This window comes from Eucyclogobius newberryi, unplaced genomic scaffold, assembly GCF_026437365.1.
Source record: "Eucyclogobius newberryi isolate DKJ021-1_F unplaced genomic scaffold, fEucNew1.0.hap1 SCAF_17, whole genome shotgun sequence".
Classification (NCBI taxonomy): Eukaryota; Metazoa; Chordata; class Actinopteri; order Gobiiformes; family Gobiidae; genus Eucyclogobius; species Eucyclogobius newberryi.
The window spans coordinates 10,687,463-10,702,564 of record NW_027315801.1 but is presented as its reverse complement, the minus strand read 5'-3'; the positions used below and the strand labels follow the sequence as shown (position 1 = coordinate 10,702,564).

Below are 15,102 nucleotides of genomic sequence, written 5' to 3'. Positions count from 1 at the left end.
AACATACATTTAATTTGATTCTTTGTCTAGCTGTGCCAGGGCATTTACCCGGCGCAGAGCCAACACTAAGCTCTTTGCCATGCTGGGGCTGTTGCTTTGACTCGACCCCCCACCTCACCCCGCCCTGCTCTCTGCCTACTTGCCGAGGTGACTGATGAGTAGGCTCACTGGTGTGTCAAATATGGAGGAGATAGTCAATCAGTGCGGTTGCTGTGACAGACCTGCGTGCTGCTGTACCCTGGAAATGCAGCTCAGGAGTGTTGGAGTCATGCTCGGTGCAGACAGAGGATAAACATTTCATGCTATAGAATAGGAGGATCCACTCTCTCTCTCTCTAGGGCACGGTTACTCTGCTCTGTTTGAATTTCAAGGCCCTGTTTAAGTCTGCACATCATGTCATATAATGTGTTTTCAATAGAAGCTAGAAATAGTACTGTGTGCTAATTGGGAATCTAACATGATTAAGCTGAATTTAACTTCAGAAGGTATTATATATCTTTTGACCTCTAAAATGCCACCAGAACGTTTTGGGTCTCAGTTCTTTTTATTTAAAACTTTTTATCTAACACTTTACATTGAGCATTAGCATAACTAGCAGTTTGTACTTCCTTCTTCCTCACCTGATTTTTTTTCCTTTTCACAATTATTCATTTTTGTCAAGTCAACATACAGACTTCTATGGTTTTCTAACCCCATTGCCAATTTGCCGGTGCTCTAGCGTTGTATACAGTGGTCTTTTCACGGAACAAAAGAATGGCAGATAAAAGGGTTGAGCGGCGACGCGTTTGGGTCTGTCCGTACATTTACGTTTTCTGCGCTGTGTCTGGGGCTGAGTTAAAGACGAAGAACAGAGAGGAGAGAGGCAGTTTCTGGAGGAGAGAGAGAAAGAAAGCGCTGATGTGATTTAGTGCGTGGGAGCTCCATGGGCCACTGAACCTGGAAAATGAGACGGCAGAGGTGGCCATGATTAGGGGTGTGCCGTGCGGACTACTTTATGAGGGTATTCAGATGTGTTCAGACACTAGCGGGAGTCTGTAGCATGGGCAGGGGATAGATAAACAAAGCAGGAGTGCAGTCTATCATCTTCAGTGTCGCCGTGGAGATGACCAGGAGAGGGGAGTTTGCTTACCCCCCAGCTTGGAGGAGTTGTGCTGTGTGTCCACGTCAATGAGGCACTGGTAATCTCAAACATGTAACGCGGACCAAGTCAAGGGTCATCTTTATACAAACACACAGGTAGGAATCCAATTGTCTGGGACATTTTCATTTTCACTCTCAGCATAGACCTCATACATGATTTATATTTCCATAACAGTGGATTTTTCTTACACTTGTCTTTGGTTTTACATTTGTAGTATAATCTTAAAAGTAAAATAATTTTGTTTCCTTTCAACTTCATGTATCAAGTGATGGTAATAATATAAGATTTTATAATGCCCTTTACCATACACTTTGAAGATTTGCTTTCAAATTTTGAAAGCAAATCTTCACTTCAAAGTGCTGCAAGGTTGAAAACAAACAAACAAACAAACAAACAAACAAACTGTACATGCATTTTTAATCAGCTGAAACTAAATCTTTCACAAAAGGTTGTAACCCTAACTTAAGGTACCCAAATGCTTCTTTTATTTGTCATTCCAACATGTGAAAAAACAACATGACCTTTTTTTTTTTGCTTTAATAGAAGATAAGAGCAATGCTAAATACAAAAAGCAAAAGATTACTACTAAGTACAATACAAAAAGATTTTACTTGACAACTATGGTGCCGCTTTAATCCTGTGAATCTGTGTAAACATACAGAAAATGTGTTCACTTTTATTGCAATATTGATTGTTGTGATGAATTGAGTTGTTTTAAACTTTCCCTTTCTCTGTCATTTGGATTTTACATATTCTTTCTTCTCAAAAGTGTTTGTCCATCTTCTTAAACTGGGTCGAGCAATGTTGGCATTACCGTATCCTAAAAATATCACACTCTGTTTATCTTGTAACTAACAAGCTTCATATTGGGAACTGCTAAATATACTGTCAATATACCCACTCCTCATTAGAAGTCTGAAAAATAACAAGTGGCTGTTGCCTAAATTGAGTGGTGTTTTGCCAGGCACGCAGTCAGTCCTTCCATCCCAGCTTGCCGATGATGCAGCAGGCAGCCCTGAGCCTGTGGCGTGTTTCCTCCACTTTCTGGCATGAGCTTTATTTATTTTGGTGAGTCACTGTGTGTCAGTGTTTGTGTGAAATCCCCATACCACACAGAGATCAGAAATGAAAGTCTCTCTATCCAATCCAAGCACTTCTGCGGAGGTGTCTGCAGCTCCAATATGTTTCATTTTAGACTTATCAGCACCGCCATGCAACTGGCGCTTGAAATTCAGTTTGATCTGCATGGCCACTATCACTTGACCATAACTGATGTCCGTCCATCTGCCTTGTGATTTCTCTTGGTGCCTGAGCCTGCATTGGGCCCCTGGGCTCCAATTAATCCCATGATGGCAGGCTGTGGTTGGTATAGTGACCAGACAGGGCACAGGGAGAGCTGTGATTCCCAGGTGAAAGGTGGGATAGACTTTCTGATTCGCTTCAGCACACAGATAGAGTTACAGCTCTATTTCAACCCCTCGCCCTCCCCAGCTTCATCCTCAAGACTAAAATAAGACCAAGAACGGAGGGGAGGGACACACTTCTCCCTTTTATCACTCCTTCCCGCTGCAGTGCCATCCTGTGCTGCTGAGGTCCACCTGTGACCAAAGTGTGCTACAGCCTGGTCACACACTGTTTAACACCGACATGAACTCTGTGTCGTACTTTAAAATCTACTTTCCTGACCTTTCTGCCTCGCTCATCTCACTCCTTCCTGTTTGTGCTTTGTTCCTTTGCCTTTTTTGTGGACAAGGCAGGATTTGTGAATTAATCATAAGTGGTTCAATAGTTGGCCTTAGCCGTGCTCAGTCACTGGGGATCAATATGAAGGTCGGAGCCAGTGTCCAGGTGATGCATAAGCCGTTCTGGCTTGAGTCGCTGTCCTTGTCCCTTATGGGGCCACAGCTGGTTCACTCACACAATTCTTCTGTTTAAGCCGTTGCAAGCGTTGAAAAGGAATTCAAATAGTTAGCTTATGTAATGGTAATGGTCACATTTTTATATAGCGCTTTTCTACTGTCTTGCCCAAGGACACAACGGCAGTATTCACATGAGGCAGCTGCGATCATGTGAGCTACTACCACTACTACCGCTACTACCACTGAGCTACTGCCACCCATGTATCACACTTACATGTACAGGAAGGATAGAGGTTTCAAGGTTTTACAGTTTGTGATTGGCCTTTATAATTTGCCTTTATATCACCTCGCTTTATATCACCTCGCTTACACTTTTCATGACATTTGTATGGTTGGTGTCATTGCTGTGAGTTTGTGTTCTTCTTTTTTAAGGAAGAAAAAGCTTTAAATCAGAGCTTCAAATAGTGCTAAACTTGAACTCATCCCTCATTTTAATAGAGCACACATTGTTGTTGCTAAGAATAAAGGCTTGACCTTTTGCGCTGCAGTCTACATCAAATGACTTAATTGTATTAGTATTTTCTTTTCATGAGAAACCATGAGCTGCTAAAACAGCAAATGCACCTCACAGCATACTGTTATACAGATCTGATGCTCTCCCCTGCTGCCCATGCATTATTGAGAATATAAAAGCCTTCTCTTTACAAAGGGTCATAATAAGGCTGTTGTACTGGACTTCCTCACTTGCACTAGCGTCATTGGACTGCTGGAAAGGCTCTACTCTGATGAATGTAGAGACACACGCAGGAGAAGAATTAGGAAGATTAGTCACTAGGATTACTGTGTTGCTATTTCGAAATAAGAGTATGCACAGTGACTTTAGGCTGAATATAGCATACACAACAAATACGGCCATAGAACCAGTGAATGTCATCAGCATTTCCTGTCAGGTAAACATTTTACGTGTGTGCTATTATTGAAAAAGAAGAAGCTTGGCTGCTAAAACCTCCTCAGATGCAGATTCTCTGTCATCTAAGCTGTGCATCAAAGCCCCAACATAACTTGTGCTGTGTTGTCAGAGGGCGCTGAGCAGTGGAACCAGTGTACGACATGGCTATTTGTGAATAACTTCCCTACATCAGGACGCAGAGCGAGCTAAAACCGTTAAGTTGTGACTTGTGTCGGCAGCCTCCCTGAAATGTGCATGAAACCGGCTTAGTGCTATCGGCCAGCATCAGTGCCAGTCACCAGTCGGCGCCTTGCTCTGCCACTGCTGCTGTGGACCAGATAAGAGGCGCGCACGTCCAGCGATGTTACCCCCTCCCACACCAAGTCACCCTTATCCTCCTCACAAGGTCTTGCAGGGACAGACACACTGATGTCTTGCAACAAACATAATTTATATTCTTTGTAAATTGCGTGTGATTTTTTCATTGAGATAAGTGCGGGGTGAACATCTGTTTTGTGCTGGAAGGCACTGGGCCTGGGCCTGAGTTCTGTGGCAATCACTGGCAGCAGAGATAGAGAGAGGGGAGGGGGGCTGCGATCTGTCTTCCAATCCTGAATTACAACTCCAGGGGAGCCGCTACCCGCTCATCATTACTGTTGTATTTAATGGAACACATTGGGTAAACAAACATTGTGCTCCATCTGTACTGCCTCACAGAGCAGTATGTTAAACCATGTTAGCTCCAACTTAACCTTATCACTCATTTTTATCTCAGTTTCCGCTTGTAGTTCTTGGATTTATACACTTTTGAAAGATTATAAGGTGAATTTGAACATTTTGTGATACAGACAAACGTATATTCACATACGTCTATAAAAACAAATGATTTGTTTTAGCAGATTTTTTATGATAGCGTAGTTGGTCAATTTAATTTAAATTTAAGGCCAGCCGTGAGCATTTTTAATTCTGGTACAGAACCAATGCCTTGACAGAGGTCTATGTCTCTTGTTTGTGCCCTGCATAAATATACCTTTGTTCTTATAGCCTTTATTTTAAACAATAGTAAGAACAACACTGTATAATGTAAAAACTGCATACTTTTGCATAAGTTGTTCCGATTCAGTGAGCCTAAACAATGGACACGTCTGCTTTAATTTCCACCTCGCATTCCTTTAAATAGTAGCTGCTGTGGATATGCTTCTCATGTGCATTTTACAACAGCTTGTATTAAATCACACCGCAGGCCACATCAAGTAGAGTATGGAGCATAGGTAAAGGACATAACATGGGCAGGCCAGTTTGAGTGGACCACAGCAACACAATGAATCTCAATGGCAGATTTACATTTAAAGTAGTTTTAGCAAACACGTCGCAAATGAATTCTAGTGACTGAACAGAGTCTTATCTTTGAATCAGTCGTACGTGATGTGTGGATTTGGTCGACATGACACCTTTATCCTCATACATGCTGTGTTACGATGAGGTGGAGGGGATTTTTAAAAAAGCACTGTTAACCCAAATCTTCAAGTGTTGGGATACTTGGTAAAACGTGAATAAAAACAAATAATGAGTAACTACAACCTCATTTCTTTTAAGAATGAATCAAGCTAAGGGTTAGGATATGAATCAAGTAGTGACTAAGCCTGAATCATTGTTTGTTCAAGAGATTTGTTAAAAGGCTTTTTAAAGTGTAGTTATTATAAAGTATTGCCTAATGTACAAAACAATTTGCAATTAAAGTTCTAAAATTGTATACAATATAATGACAATATTTTACTGTACCTCCTTTTGATATTCAAATTATAATAATTATAAAAAGCAGGTAAAAAAAAAAAATATATATATATATATATATATATATTGCTTTGGAGTGTTTCACAGTATGACATTAAACTTCTCTATCTTGCATTTATTCAATCATGTAATTGCTCCAAAAATACCTTGAAAAACACACAAACATTCTTACTGTGAGCATTGTCGCCTCTCCACAGATCTGACCTCAGTCTCCACGTTGCTAAATACCCAGACAAAGTGAGTTTTATTGATAGCAAACCCCTTTTATGTCGCTCCGTACTAGCTTTATGTCACCCAATTCGACACAGCTTTGCTAACTTGACGATTTAAGAAACAACTGGTGAAAACATCTCTTGGCTGTGTTTTTCTTTGCCTCAACACTTGTGACCTATGTTTTCCCCGTGATTGACAGCCGACGTAATGACCAACATCAGGCCGTTATTGATGTCTTGTCACTCTCACAACTATTAATTACACCCCTGGACGGCATCAACTTAGTGCAGTCGGCTCCTAATGCATGCAAGAGCCGGAGGGCGTATTTGAGCCTCATATTTACAGTTAATAGGGTGTGCAGGTGCGCGTGTCTGCGTGTGTGCTGCGCTTAGGCTTGTTGACACAGTGGGGTAAAAGCTGTGATGGCTGAGGGCTCGGATGGGTAATTGAGAACAGCAGGTGTGCCCTCCCTCCTGAGCCACTCGAGGGCCCTAACCGGCTCAACCTGCGATCTTCAAAGCCTCCCGGGCTCGCCACGTCTCCTCCGCGCGCCCGCGCCCGCACCCGCACTGCCTGCTCCGACGTAACCGATATGGGAACAGCATGTATGTGGCGTTAATCAAACCTCTGGCAACATGGGAGACGGGACAGAGCGAGGGGAAGGGAAGGGAAGGGGGGCGCTGTTGTAAAGCTCCAGTTTAGTAAGATCAAGAACATGCTTTTGGATTGAACTTGTGACCTCAGAAAACACATGCAGATATCCTTAAATGGTATGTAATATATTTTTGCAATGATTGGTTAACCTTTGGAAGTATATATTCAAATGAAAAGGCAGAAAGATTTGACACTCTTTGCCCAGTATCCAATTAGTTAATTTTACAATTGACTGCAAAAGTTTGTCTTTCCATTGTATAACTTTACAATGTTACTTCAGTCCGTTCCTGTCATCCAGTATTTATGAGACATGGTAGTGATGTGCTATTTGTCAACCACGGTTTCTCCAACAACTTTATTCTCTGCGAATAAAATTTCCATTTATGTTTCTGTTACTGATAATTTTAGGCACTTGCTTTTACTGAGCTAATAAACCATTCCCAAAAAATGTGTTTGAAACAAAAATGCAAGTAAGAAAATTGCTTTGCTCTGATGTCAAGTGGTCTTTTACACATTGTTCATTTGGAATAAGTCACTGCTTAGCAAAAATAAGCACAAATACTAAGATGCTGTTTTCCCTGTGCTATTTCCTCTTGAGTGAAATTGGTTTACTTCTAAGAATAGTGCCCATGAAGACTTTGCTCTCCGTGATAAGCCATGTTTATTTATGTAAGAGGTAAACTTTGAAAGTGTTATCTTTGTATTTGTGGGAACATTTGAGGATTTAGGATGATTCACCAGGGCCGTGTTTTTTTTTAAACTGATCCCTTTTGGAGCAGACTCTCCCACATTCGCAGATGTGTCAGCCTGCTTTAGCTCTTCTATCTGGAGATGCTAGACTGGAGACTGGGAGTTTCTCTGATTTAGTTTTTTATGCCAAACACGTCACCAGCCCCATAACCCCGCTCCCCTCCATCTCCACCGACTTTTTCAAATGAACAAATCTGATTGAGTGAATGCCATTACCTGGGTAAATGAATAATTCCTAAAGGACTGGACAAGGCCTAACACCACCCGGAGGGTAAAGCTTATTATCGCTGCAAACTCCAAAGAGGAGAGAGAGGTGCGTGAAACCCGTGTGCGCTTTGTCAGAGGCCTCCATTTCCATATTAATGTGCCACGTTTAGGCATCTGAGACACAGGCGCTTCTGTCATGCTTATTTGATAACGGAGCAGTTAGTTTTTCAGGTGTGTAAATATGTATCATTCTGATAAGATTAATTGGAAGGACTAAGTATACAGAGGTGTGTGGTGAGTGGAATAGACAGAGGAAATGTGAGGAGACATTGTGCGGCCCAGGCATGAGTTTTGGCTCGGCATGTGACTCAGACCTAGCGCAGGGCCTATATGCTTTCACTGCTGGGCTCAAAGTGCCTTGAATTGAAAATAGCATCTACCTAACAGTCCCTCAAAAATAGCTGAGCAAATAAGTTTTTGTGGCGCGCCGATAAATACGGTGTGGAGCCTCTGACACCGAAGCCTCACCCCAATTTCCAGTGCTCTGGAGGAGATCAGATAGCCCTGTGTCATTTGATTTTCCACCTTATCTCATCTGTGCCCATCTTTTTGTCTCATGCAGCGCTACATTTGAAAACACACACACGCCTCCGTCTTTTGAAGGACAAACCTGGAATCATGTTGAAACAAATAAGAGGATCACATTTTTAGAGAAAAGCATTCAGATTGATTCCTTCTGCTGCGTCTATTCTCTGTCATTCAAGTGACATTTGTGAGAAAAAGTTTCTTATTTTTTGTTATGCACCTTCAGAAATTAATCATTTTAGAAACTCTGCAACAAAGTCGAGCATTAGTTACATGATGTTTGGTTGGCCGTAAACAAAGCCGGCAGTTTGTATATCTTTATTTCACATTCCCTTTGGCACTTTTTCTCTTTACCTTTCCCAATAGGGCTTGCTAGTGCTATCTAATAATAATATAATATTTTTCTGACCCTACTGCGATTCGATTTTAAATACCGGTGTATGTTTTGATACCAGGATTCTGTTCAAAATTCACATTTTAATAGAGTCAAGGAGAATTGACAAAAAGTTTAAAATAGCCCTATGAAACTCATCAATCACATGTATTTCAGAATGTACAGATAAAAAACTACATTATTAGTTTTTGTCCAGAATAAAACAGCATAATTTGTTTTTGGAGGAAATTATGGTACTGTAAAAAATGTGATTTGCCATTTGTGTCCATTCAAATTGCATTCAAATTTTCTTTTTGATTGAGATTTACCTTGCAGTCATATTTACCACCTCAATAATTGACGACTCAAAGCATCTTTTATCGACAAAAGCATGAAGCAATTAAGCATAATTACTACTCAGAAGTAATCGTAAACTCCCACAAGTGAATTATCTTCACATTTCTTTCACAATCAAATTAATATATACAAAAGTAAACTGTAGTCTGACAACGTTTTGGGCTACCTTTAGCAGTACTCCCACATAAAGCACTAAAACATACAAAATGGGTTCAGTATACTGTATTTCTAATCCAAATAACAATTTTCATCCATGTATTATCAATGCACTTTTCATTTACCGTATACGTTGTACCCACATCATGTTCTATCTATAGTATAAAGTAGTTTGAAGCGTGTCAGCACAGACGTTTGGAGGCGTGGGATCTTTCATAACACACGCAGCAGAGGAACAGTGCGCTGGACCAGGGGAGCAGACCAAACACTCGCCTGTGCACGGCTCAGACAGACTCCAGGAGCGGAGCAGGCCCGTGCTCACCTGAGTGGCGGCTCTCATTAGAAGGTGCTGTCAGGGGCCACAAAGGTGGGGGGACGGGGGCTTCTGGGACCCTACAGCACCCCCTCCCTCACTTATCTTCCCCCATCTCTTCTCCGGTTGGCCCCTGAGATCCAAACCAGGAAATGATGGATGAGTGATACTGAGATAAACAGGCAACCCTGGCCCCGAGAGACAACCCCACCACCCCAACACCCCCTTGTAACAAAATGCAGTGTAATAAATAAACAACATATACAGGGCTGCACCAATGTTGACAAATATGGCATTATATTAACAGGTCTTATTTTATTTTTATTTTATCGACAGATTTACATAATATGTCAGATTTGTATTATTATTATATATTATAATACATTATAATAATAATGCTGCACCTCCAGCTACAACTCTGTAAAACTGATCAAGTTTGCGGACGACACCACCCTCATTGGGCTCATCTCGGACGGGGATGAGTCTGTCTACAGGAGGGAGGTGGAGCGGCTGGTGTCCTGGTGCAGCGGTAACAACCTGGAGTTCAATGCCCAGAAGACAGTGGAGATGATCGTGGACTTCAGGAAAGTCACAGCCCCCCAGACCCCCCTAACCTTGACAGACTCCCCCATCACCCCTGTGGACTCCCTCCGCTTCCACCATCACCCAGGACCTGAAGTGGGAGCTCACCATCAGCTCCCTCATCAAGAAGGCCCAGCAGATAATGTACTTCCTGCGGCAGCTGAGGAAAGCCAAGCTGCCAGTGCAGATGATGGTGCAGTTCTACACGGCCATCATTGAGTTCATCCTCACCTCCTCCATCACCGTGTGGTGCTGGAGCCACAGCCAGGGACAAACAGAGACTACAGCGCATTGTGCCTCTGCTGAGAAGGTGATCGGCTGCAGACTTCCATCTCTGCAGGACTTGTACGTCTCCAGGACTCTGGGACGAGCAGGTCGGATCACAGCCGACCCTTCTCACCCTGGACACGGACTATTTGAGCCACTCCCCTTAGGCAGGAAGCCACTCCCCTCAGGCAGGAGGCTAATGTCCATCCGGACCAGAACCTTTCGCCACAAGAACGGTTTCTTTCCCTCTGCTGTTGAACTCATGAACACTTCTAAACACCAGTCACTTTAACTATATTTAATCAATCACTCAATGCACTCTTCACTTTCTGCAATACATCTGCGAATTCAACTGTTAAGTTTATTATTTTTACCCGATAGTAGATTTTAATTATTTTTCTTTAATGCATGCCCTTTTTGATTCTATATAATTTTTTTTTTTTTTTTATTGTTCATTGTTTTATGTTGAACCGAATCACCAAAGCAAGTTCCTGTGCCATGGCAATAAACCTTTTCCGATACATGCTTTCTGTTTTCACCTACCCCTATCCCACATCCCTGTACTTGGTTGCTATTATTTGAAAAGCTAGTGATTCATGTCAGGTTTAAAGGCCACTTTTCAAAAAGGACAACACAAAAATTACAATCCTCTGCTTGTTACGGTGAAATACCACTATGAAGAGCCTATTAGTTTGCAGTTTTGAACAGAAAGTCAATGAACCTGTCTATTACTAAGCCATTTTAGATCCACATTACAGTTAACAATGAACAGAGTGTATAATGATAATCCACTTAAGTTATACTTCAATACTAACTGAAAAAGCTTATTATTTAGTCTTCTTTAAGTATAAGAACAGATTTTGATAAAATGCGTTATTTTTTTTGTTTAGTTTTTTATAATGTGAAAAACAATACTGCGTTAACCATAACTATGACTATAATTAAGATAACTGAGTAAGAATAAAATTAAATTTAGTAGAGCAATAAAGTATCAAGCTAAACCCCAGCGTATGTGGCAAGTTGATACTGTTACACAAGACCCAAATCTGCTTGGCTTTTGTGGTTTAACCAAATACATCCCAGGCTGTGTTTTGAGCATGTAATATGTGCATCTAACAGGGCTAACCAGAGGCCTGCATGGTTAAGCCGCCCTCAACACTTCTATCATGTGTTCTCAGCAGCTCGGCAAGGCAGCACTCACACACCGTGAGGCATCAAACACAAGGCAAACCTGCTTCCCCCGTTTTTATTTTTTGGGAGCGCTCCAAATGGCAGCAGCTGTGGCGTTGTGTGCGTGCAAGGGTTGATGGGAAATGAATGTGCGTTGTAGCATATGTATGGGTTCCGAATGACAAGCCAATTTAACATAAACACAAATCCACGCACGCACAGGGAAACTGGCCTCAACTGCCCACTAATTGTCGAGAAGGGCGTAAATGTTTTATGCCCCTACTTTGTGTTAAACCCCAAATGCCTCCTGTTACAAATGGAAAGGGAAAAGAAGATTACCATCAAATATAGTTAGATTATATCGTTATGAGCCTACGGGCCGTGGTCTGGTGGAAGGGGCATGAATTATGAATGGGGCGTGAGGGAGGGATCTTCGCGTCGCTCTGGGGACTTCCAACACCACAACTCATTTAAGTTGGATGAATGAGAAATAAGAATGGAACACCCCATCCTCTGCTTGCCTCGTGCACCGGCCTTCTTATAATGTAATTTAGCCGCTCATGGTCGACCAGACACTCACTCTCCATTGGGCAAAAATGTATGCAGAAAAGTGCTTTGTTCTTCGTCAAACTGCACCGATGCTGAAAAACACCATAAAAAAGTCTTGTCATCTCAGTCACTGGTGCATTTCCCGCCTGGCACTACTCGTGTCGACGCTCTTTGTACATCTCCAAAATGAGTCCCTGAGCTGTGCTGAAGCTTTGCCTAAAAATTCTTCTCATCTTCTCATCGTTTCTCTTTTACTTTCTTCCCCTTCTGTCTCTCTCTGTGTCTCTCGCTCTCTCTGTGTCCCAGGCCGCAGAATGGGTCGATGATATTGTACAACAGGAAGAAGGTGAAGTATCGAAAAGATGGCTACTGCTGGAAGAAGAGGAAAGATGGCAAGACCACACGGGAGGATCACATGAAGTTGAAAGTGCAGGGAGTGGAGGTGAGTGAGTGAGCAAATGAAGGGGAGGATTGAAAGAGAGAGGAGAGCCAGACAAATCTCTCTCCCCTGGCTGTAATGTAGACAGTCACATGCTGTAGTCAAGCCATGTCTCCAAGGAAGCTCACCAAGAAACAATGCAGCACAACAATAGTTTTCCCTGGGAAGCTGCTGGAGTGGAACCGATTGTTTGTACCTTATTAAGGCTCTGGATGTTGCCTTTGCTCCGGAGAGCCTACATTAATCTTGCTGGCTCAAAGCGGCCTGTGTAGCTAACATTCCCCCGCCTCGCTGCTGTGTTGTAGTCACTCCCCGTTCCAGGCGCCGCTGTGCAAGGGCCACTCGTGTCTGTGACCACTCACCCTGGTTTCATCTGCGCTCAAGCTGCTGATGTGTTGGCGTCTGTGCATAAGATAGACTTTCGCAAATGTGTGTTTTTAATCTTGTTTTACCCATATAGTCTGATGGAAATGATTCTCAAGACGTACTTATGATTACAGTTAAAGATTTAAAAATGTTCAGAGATGCAATGACAGGTGGTGTCTATTTTACAGTGAAGAGCAGCTTTTTAAATGTTCTTGTATTTGTTTATTTTTATTAAGGAGCAGCATATCTATGAGATTATGAAGTGTGTGACATAACAGTTTGTTCTGGGCCAAATATTCTGAGTTCCATCAACATAAAAAGCAGAAACTGGGACTTTTCTGAGCTTCCTGGAGAAATAAAAACATTAAAAGGACCGAAACAAATTTGAACCTATTTTTGAAGGCCTTTTTAAGGTAATATCGTTTATAGGTTTAAATCGAGCTGGGAACAGGTAAAATGTCTGTTGTCATTATGCAGATATTTCTAGTAATGTAGCAAGGTCAATGAATATAAGTTGTGGTATTTCCTTTTAGATCTTTAATATGAAAAGACCCTCCACCTGGTAGTATGACAGCATCTTATTATTATTCTCTATAATTCAGGAAATCTGTGAAATACAAATTCAGGTAAAATTAGGGATGATTTGAAAGGCATAAGCAAACAAGAATAAATATGTATTTTTTTAACCCGAGCTACAGTCACTGTTCTCGGGAGACGGAGACGGTCATTTGGGAGATTTTGGCAGTGCTCACCTGCAGACATAAGTACAGGGCTGAGGGAGCGCTGTAGTGAGCTGGTGTCACACACTGTGACAAAGACAAAGCTAAGGCATCCTCCCATCAGGGGCTCTGCGCTCTGTTTGTGCTCCTCCATAGATTTGTCACTTCAGAAAGCCACTCCTAAAGCACTCAAAAACCTGTATGTTTGAAACGGTTTGATAATGGGAACGAAAATTGAGAAATCATGATTATTAGAATAATTAATTAGGATATTGTCAGCCTAGAAGAAGTATTATTATGAATCAGAGGTGAGTCGAGTAGCCAAAATCAAGTCAGAGACTACAAGACTACAAGTAGTGTAGCAAGAGTAAAAAAGGATTTGAGTACTAGTCAACAGTTACAAAAAATACTTAAAACAAAATATAAACTAATGCACAGACTAGGATATTTCCAAAGAATAGACACAAAAATTACACAAAATAATTAATATCTGAAATGTAAAAAGTGCAATTACTTGAATCATTTAATGATGTTAACATATTGTTCAGGGAGGAAATTATGGTATTATTATTATGATATAGTATATAACTACTACTAAAAGTACAATTTCTGAATTGTAACTGAGTACTAAGTATAGCAACAATTGCTCATATCATTCAGAATATAATTTAATATTTTTTTTGTTTTTTTATTACACTATGTGTTAAAAATGTTTCTAAAATATTGTACAAAATGTGTATGTTTCTTCACTCAATCAAAACCTATTAAAAGATTACTTTGCGACCTTTAGTACATGATGAGTAACTACAACTATCATTTTGTAAAAAAATGTAAATGATTATAGCTGCCATTCTACATCATTAGCATGAAGGCCCTCTGCAGCACAGATGTGGAAGTGCTCCCAGCTGACCGCAGCACTGTGCCCTCTCCACCAGCACCATGGACAGCTCTGTCTGAAGGGCTTTTTATTCAATGGTCTCACAGTTACTCTTCAGGTTATTGCTTTTTGCCCAGTCTTGTAACTGCCACATTGAACAAGTGGAAACATATCATAAAGGTCTAAAATTATCCAGACATCTGTGAATATAGCTTAAACAAACCCCCTGGGCAGCACTCCAGGTGCACTTAAGCTGCTGTACATGTAGAGTGTGGCCGGCACACTTTAATTCTATGGACATGTGAAGCATATGACCATTTTTCTACAGGAGGAATTGAATGACTCATTCAATTTGACATCAAATATGAAAAGCATTTAAAAGCACCGTTTAGTGCATCTGAATTAGTCTCAAAATGACTGCACATTGCTCTGGTGGCTGTGCGTCCAGTATGACATTTGTCTTGAATAATTCACCACATAGTATTATGTAATCCATAGTGTCATACTATAGCAGTGTCTTCTCGGAACTGAGTTAAGTGCTTTTCCTATGATGCCATGACCAAAGAGCTTCCACTGTTGTCTTGGAAGAAAAGGATCTTGCGTTGTACAAATAACTGAGTGTCTTTATTAAAAATCTGATGTATTAGGGGTTTGTGCAGCCTTTCAGATCTGTTTAAAGTAGCCCATAATTGTCCATCTCGTTCAGTGAGAGCTGGTAAAGAGTTAACCAGAGTTGGACATAAGTTTGCTGGTTTACAGTAGAGTCATTACATCACTTGAGC

General features: G+C 41.4%; 1 protein-coding gene across 10 annotated transcripts in view; it reads left to right on the top strand.

Annotated features, from left to right (window-relative positions):
• Positions 1–15,102, top strand: part of camta1a (calmodulin binding transcription activator 1a) — a 306,786-nt gene that overhangs the window by 154,021 nt on the left and 137,663 nt on the right. For all 10 annotated transcript variants that reach the window (XM_072449082.1, XM_072449077.1, XM_072449079.1 and 7 more), the window contains one exon: positions 12,226–12,361. In XM_072449082.1, coding sequence (XP_072305183.1) covers positions 12,226–12,361 — 136 coding nt within the window. The remainder of the gene's footprint in view (positions 1–12,225; positions 12,362–15,102) is intronic.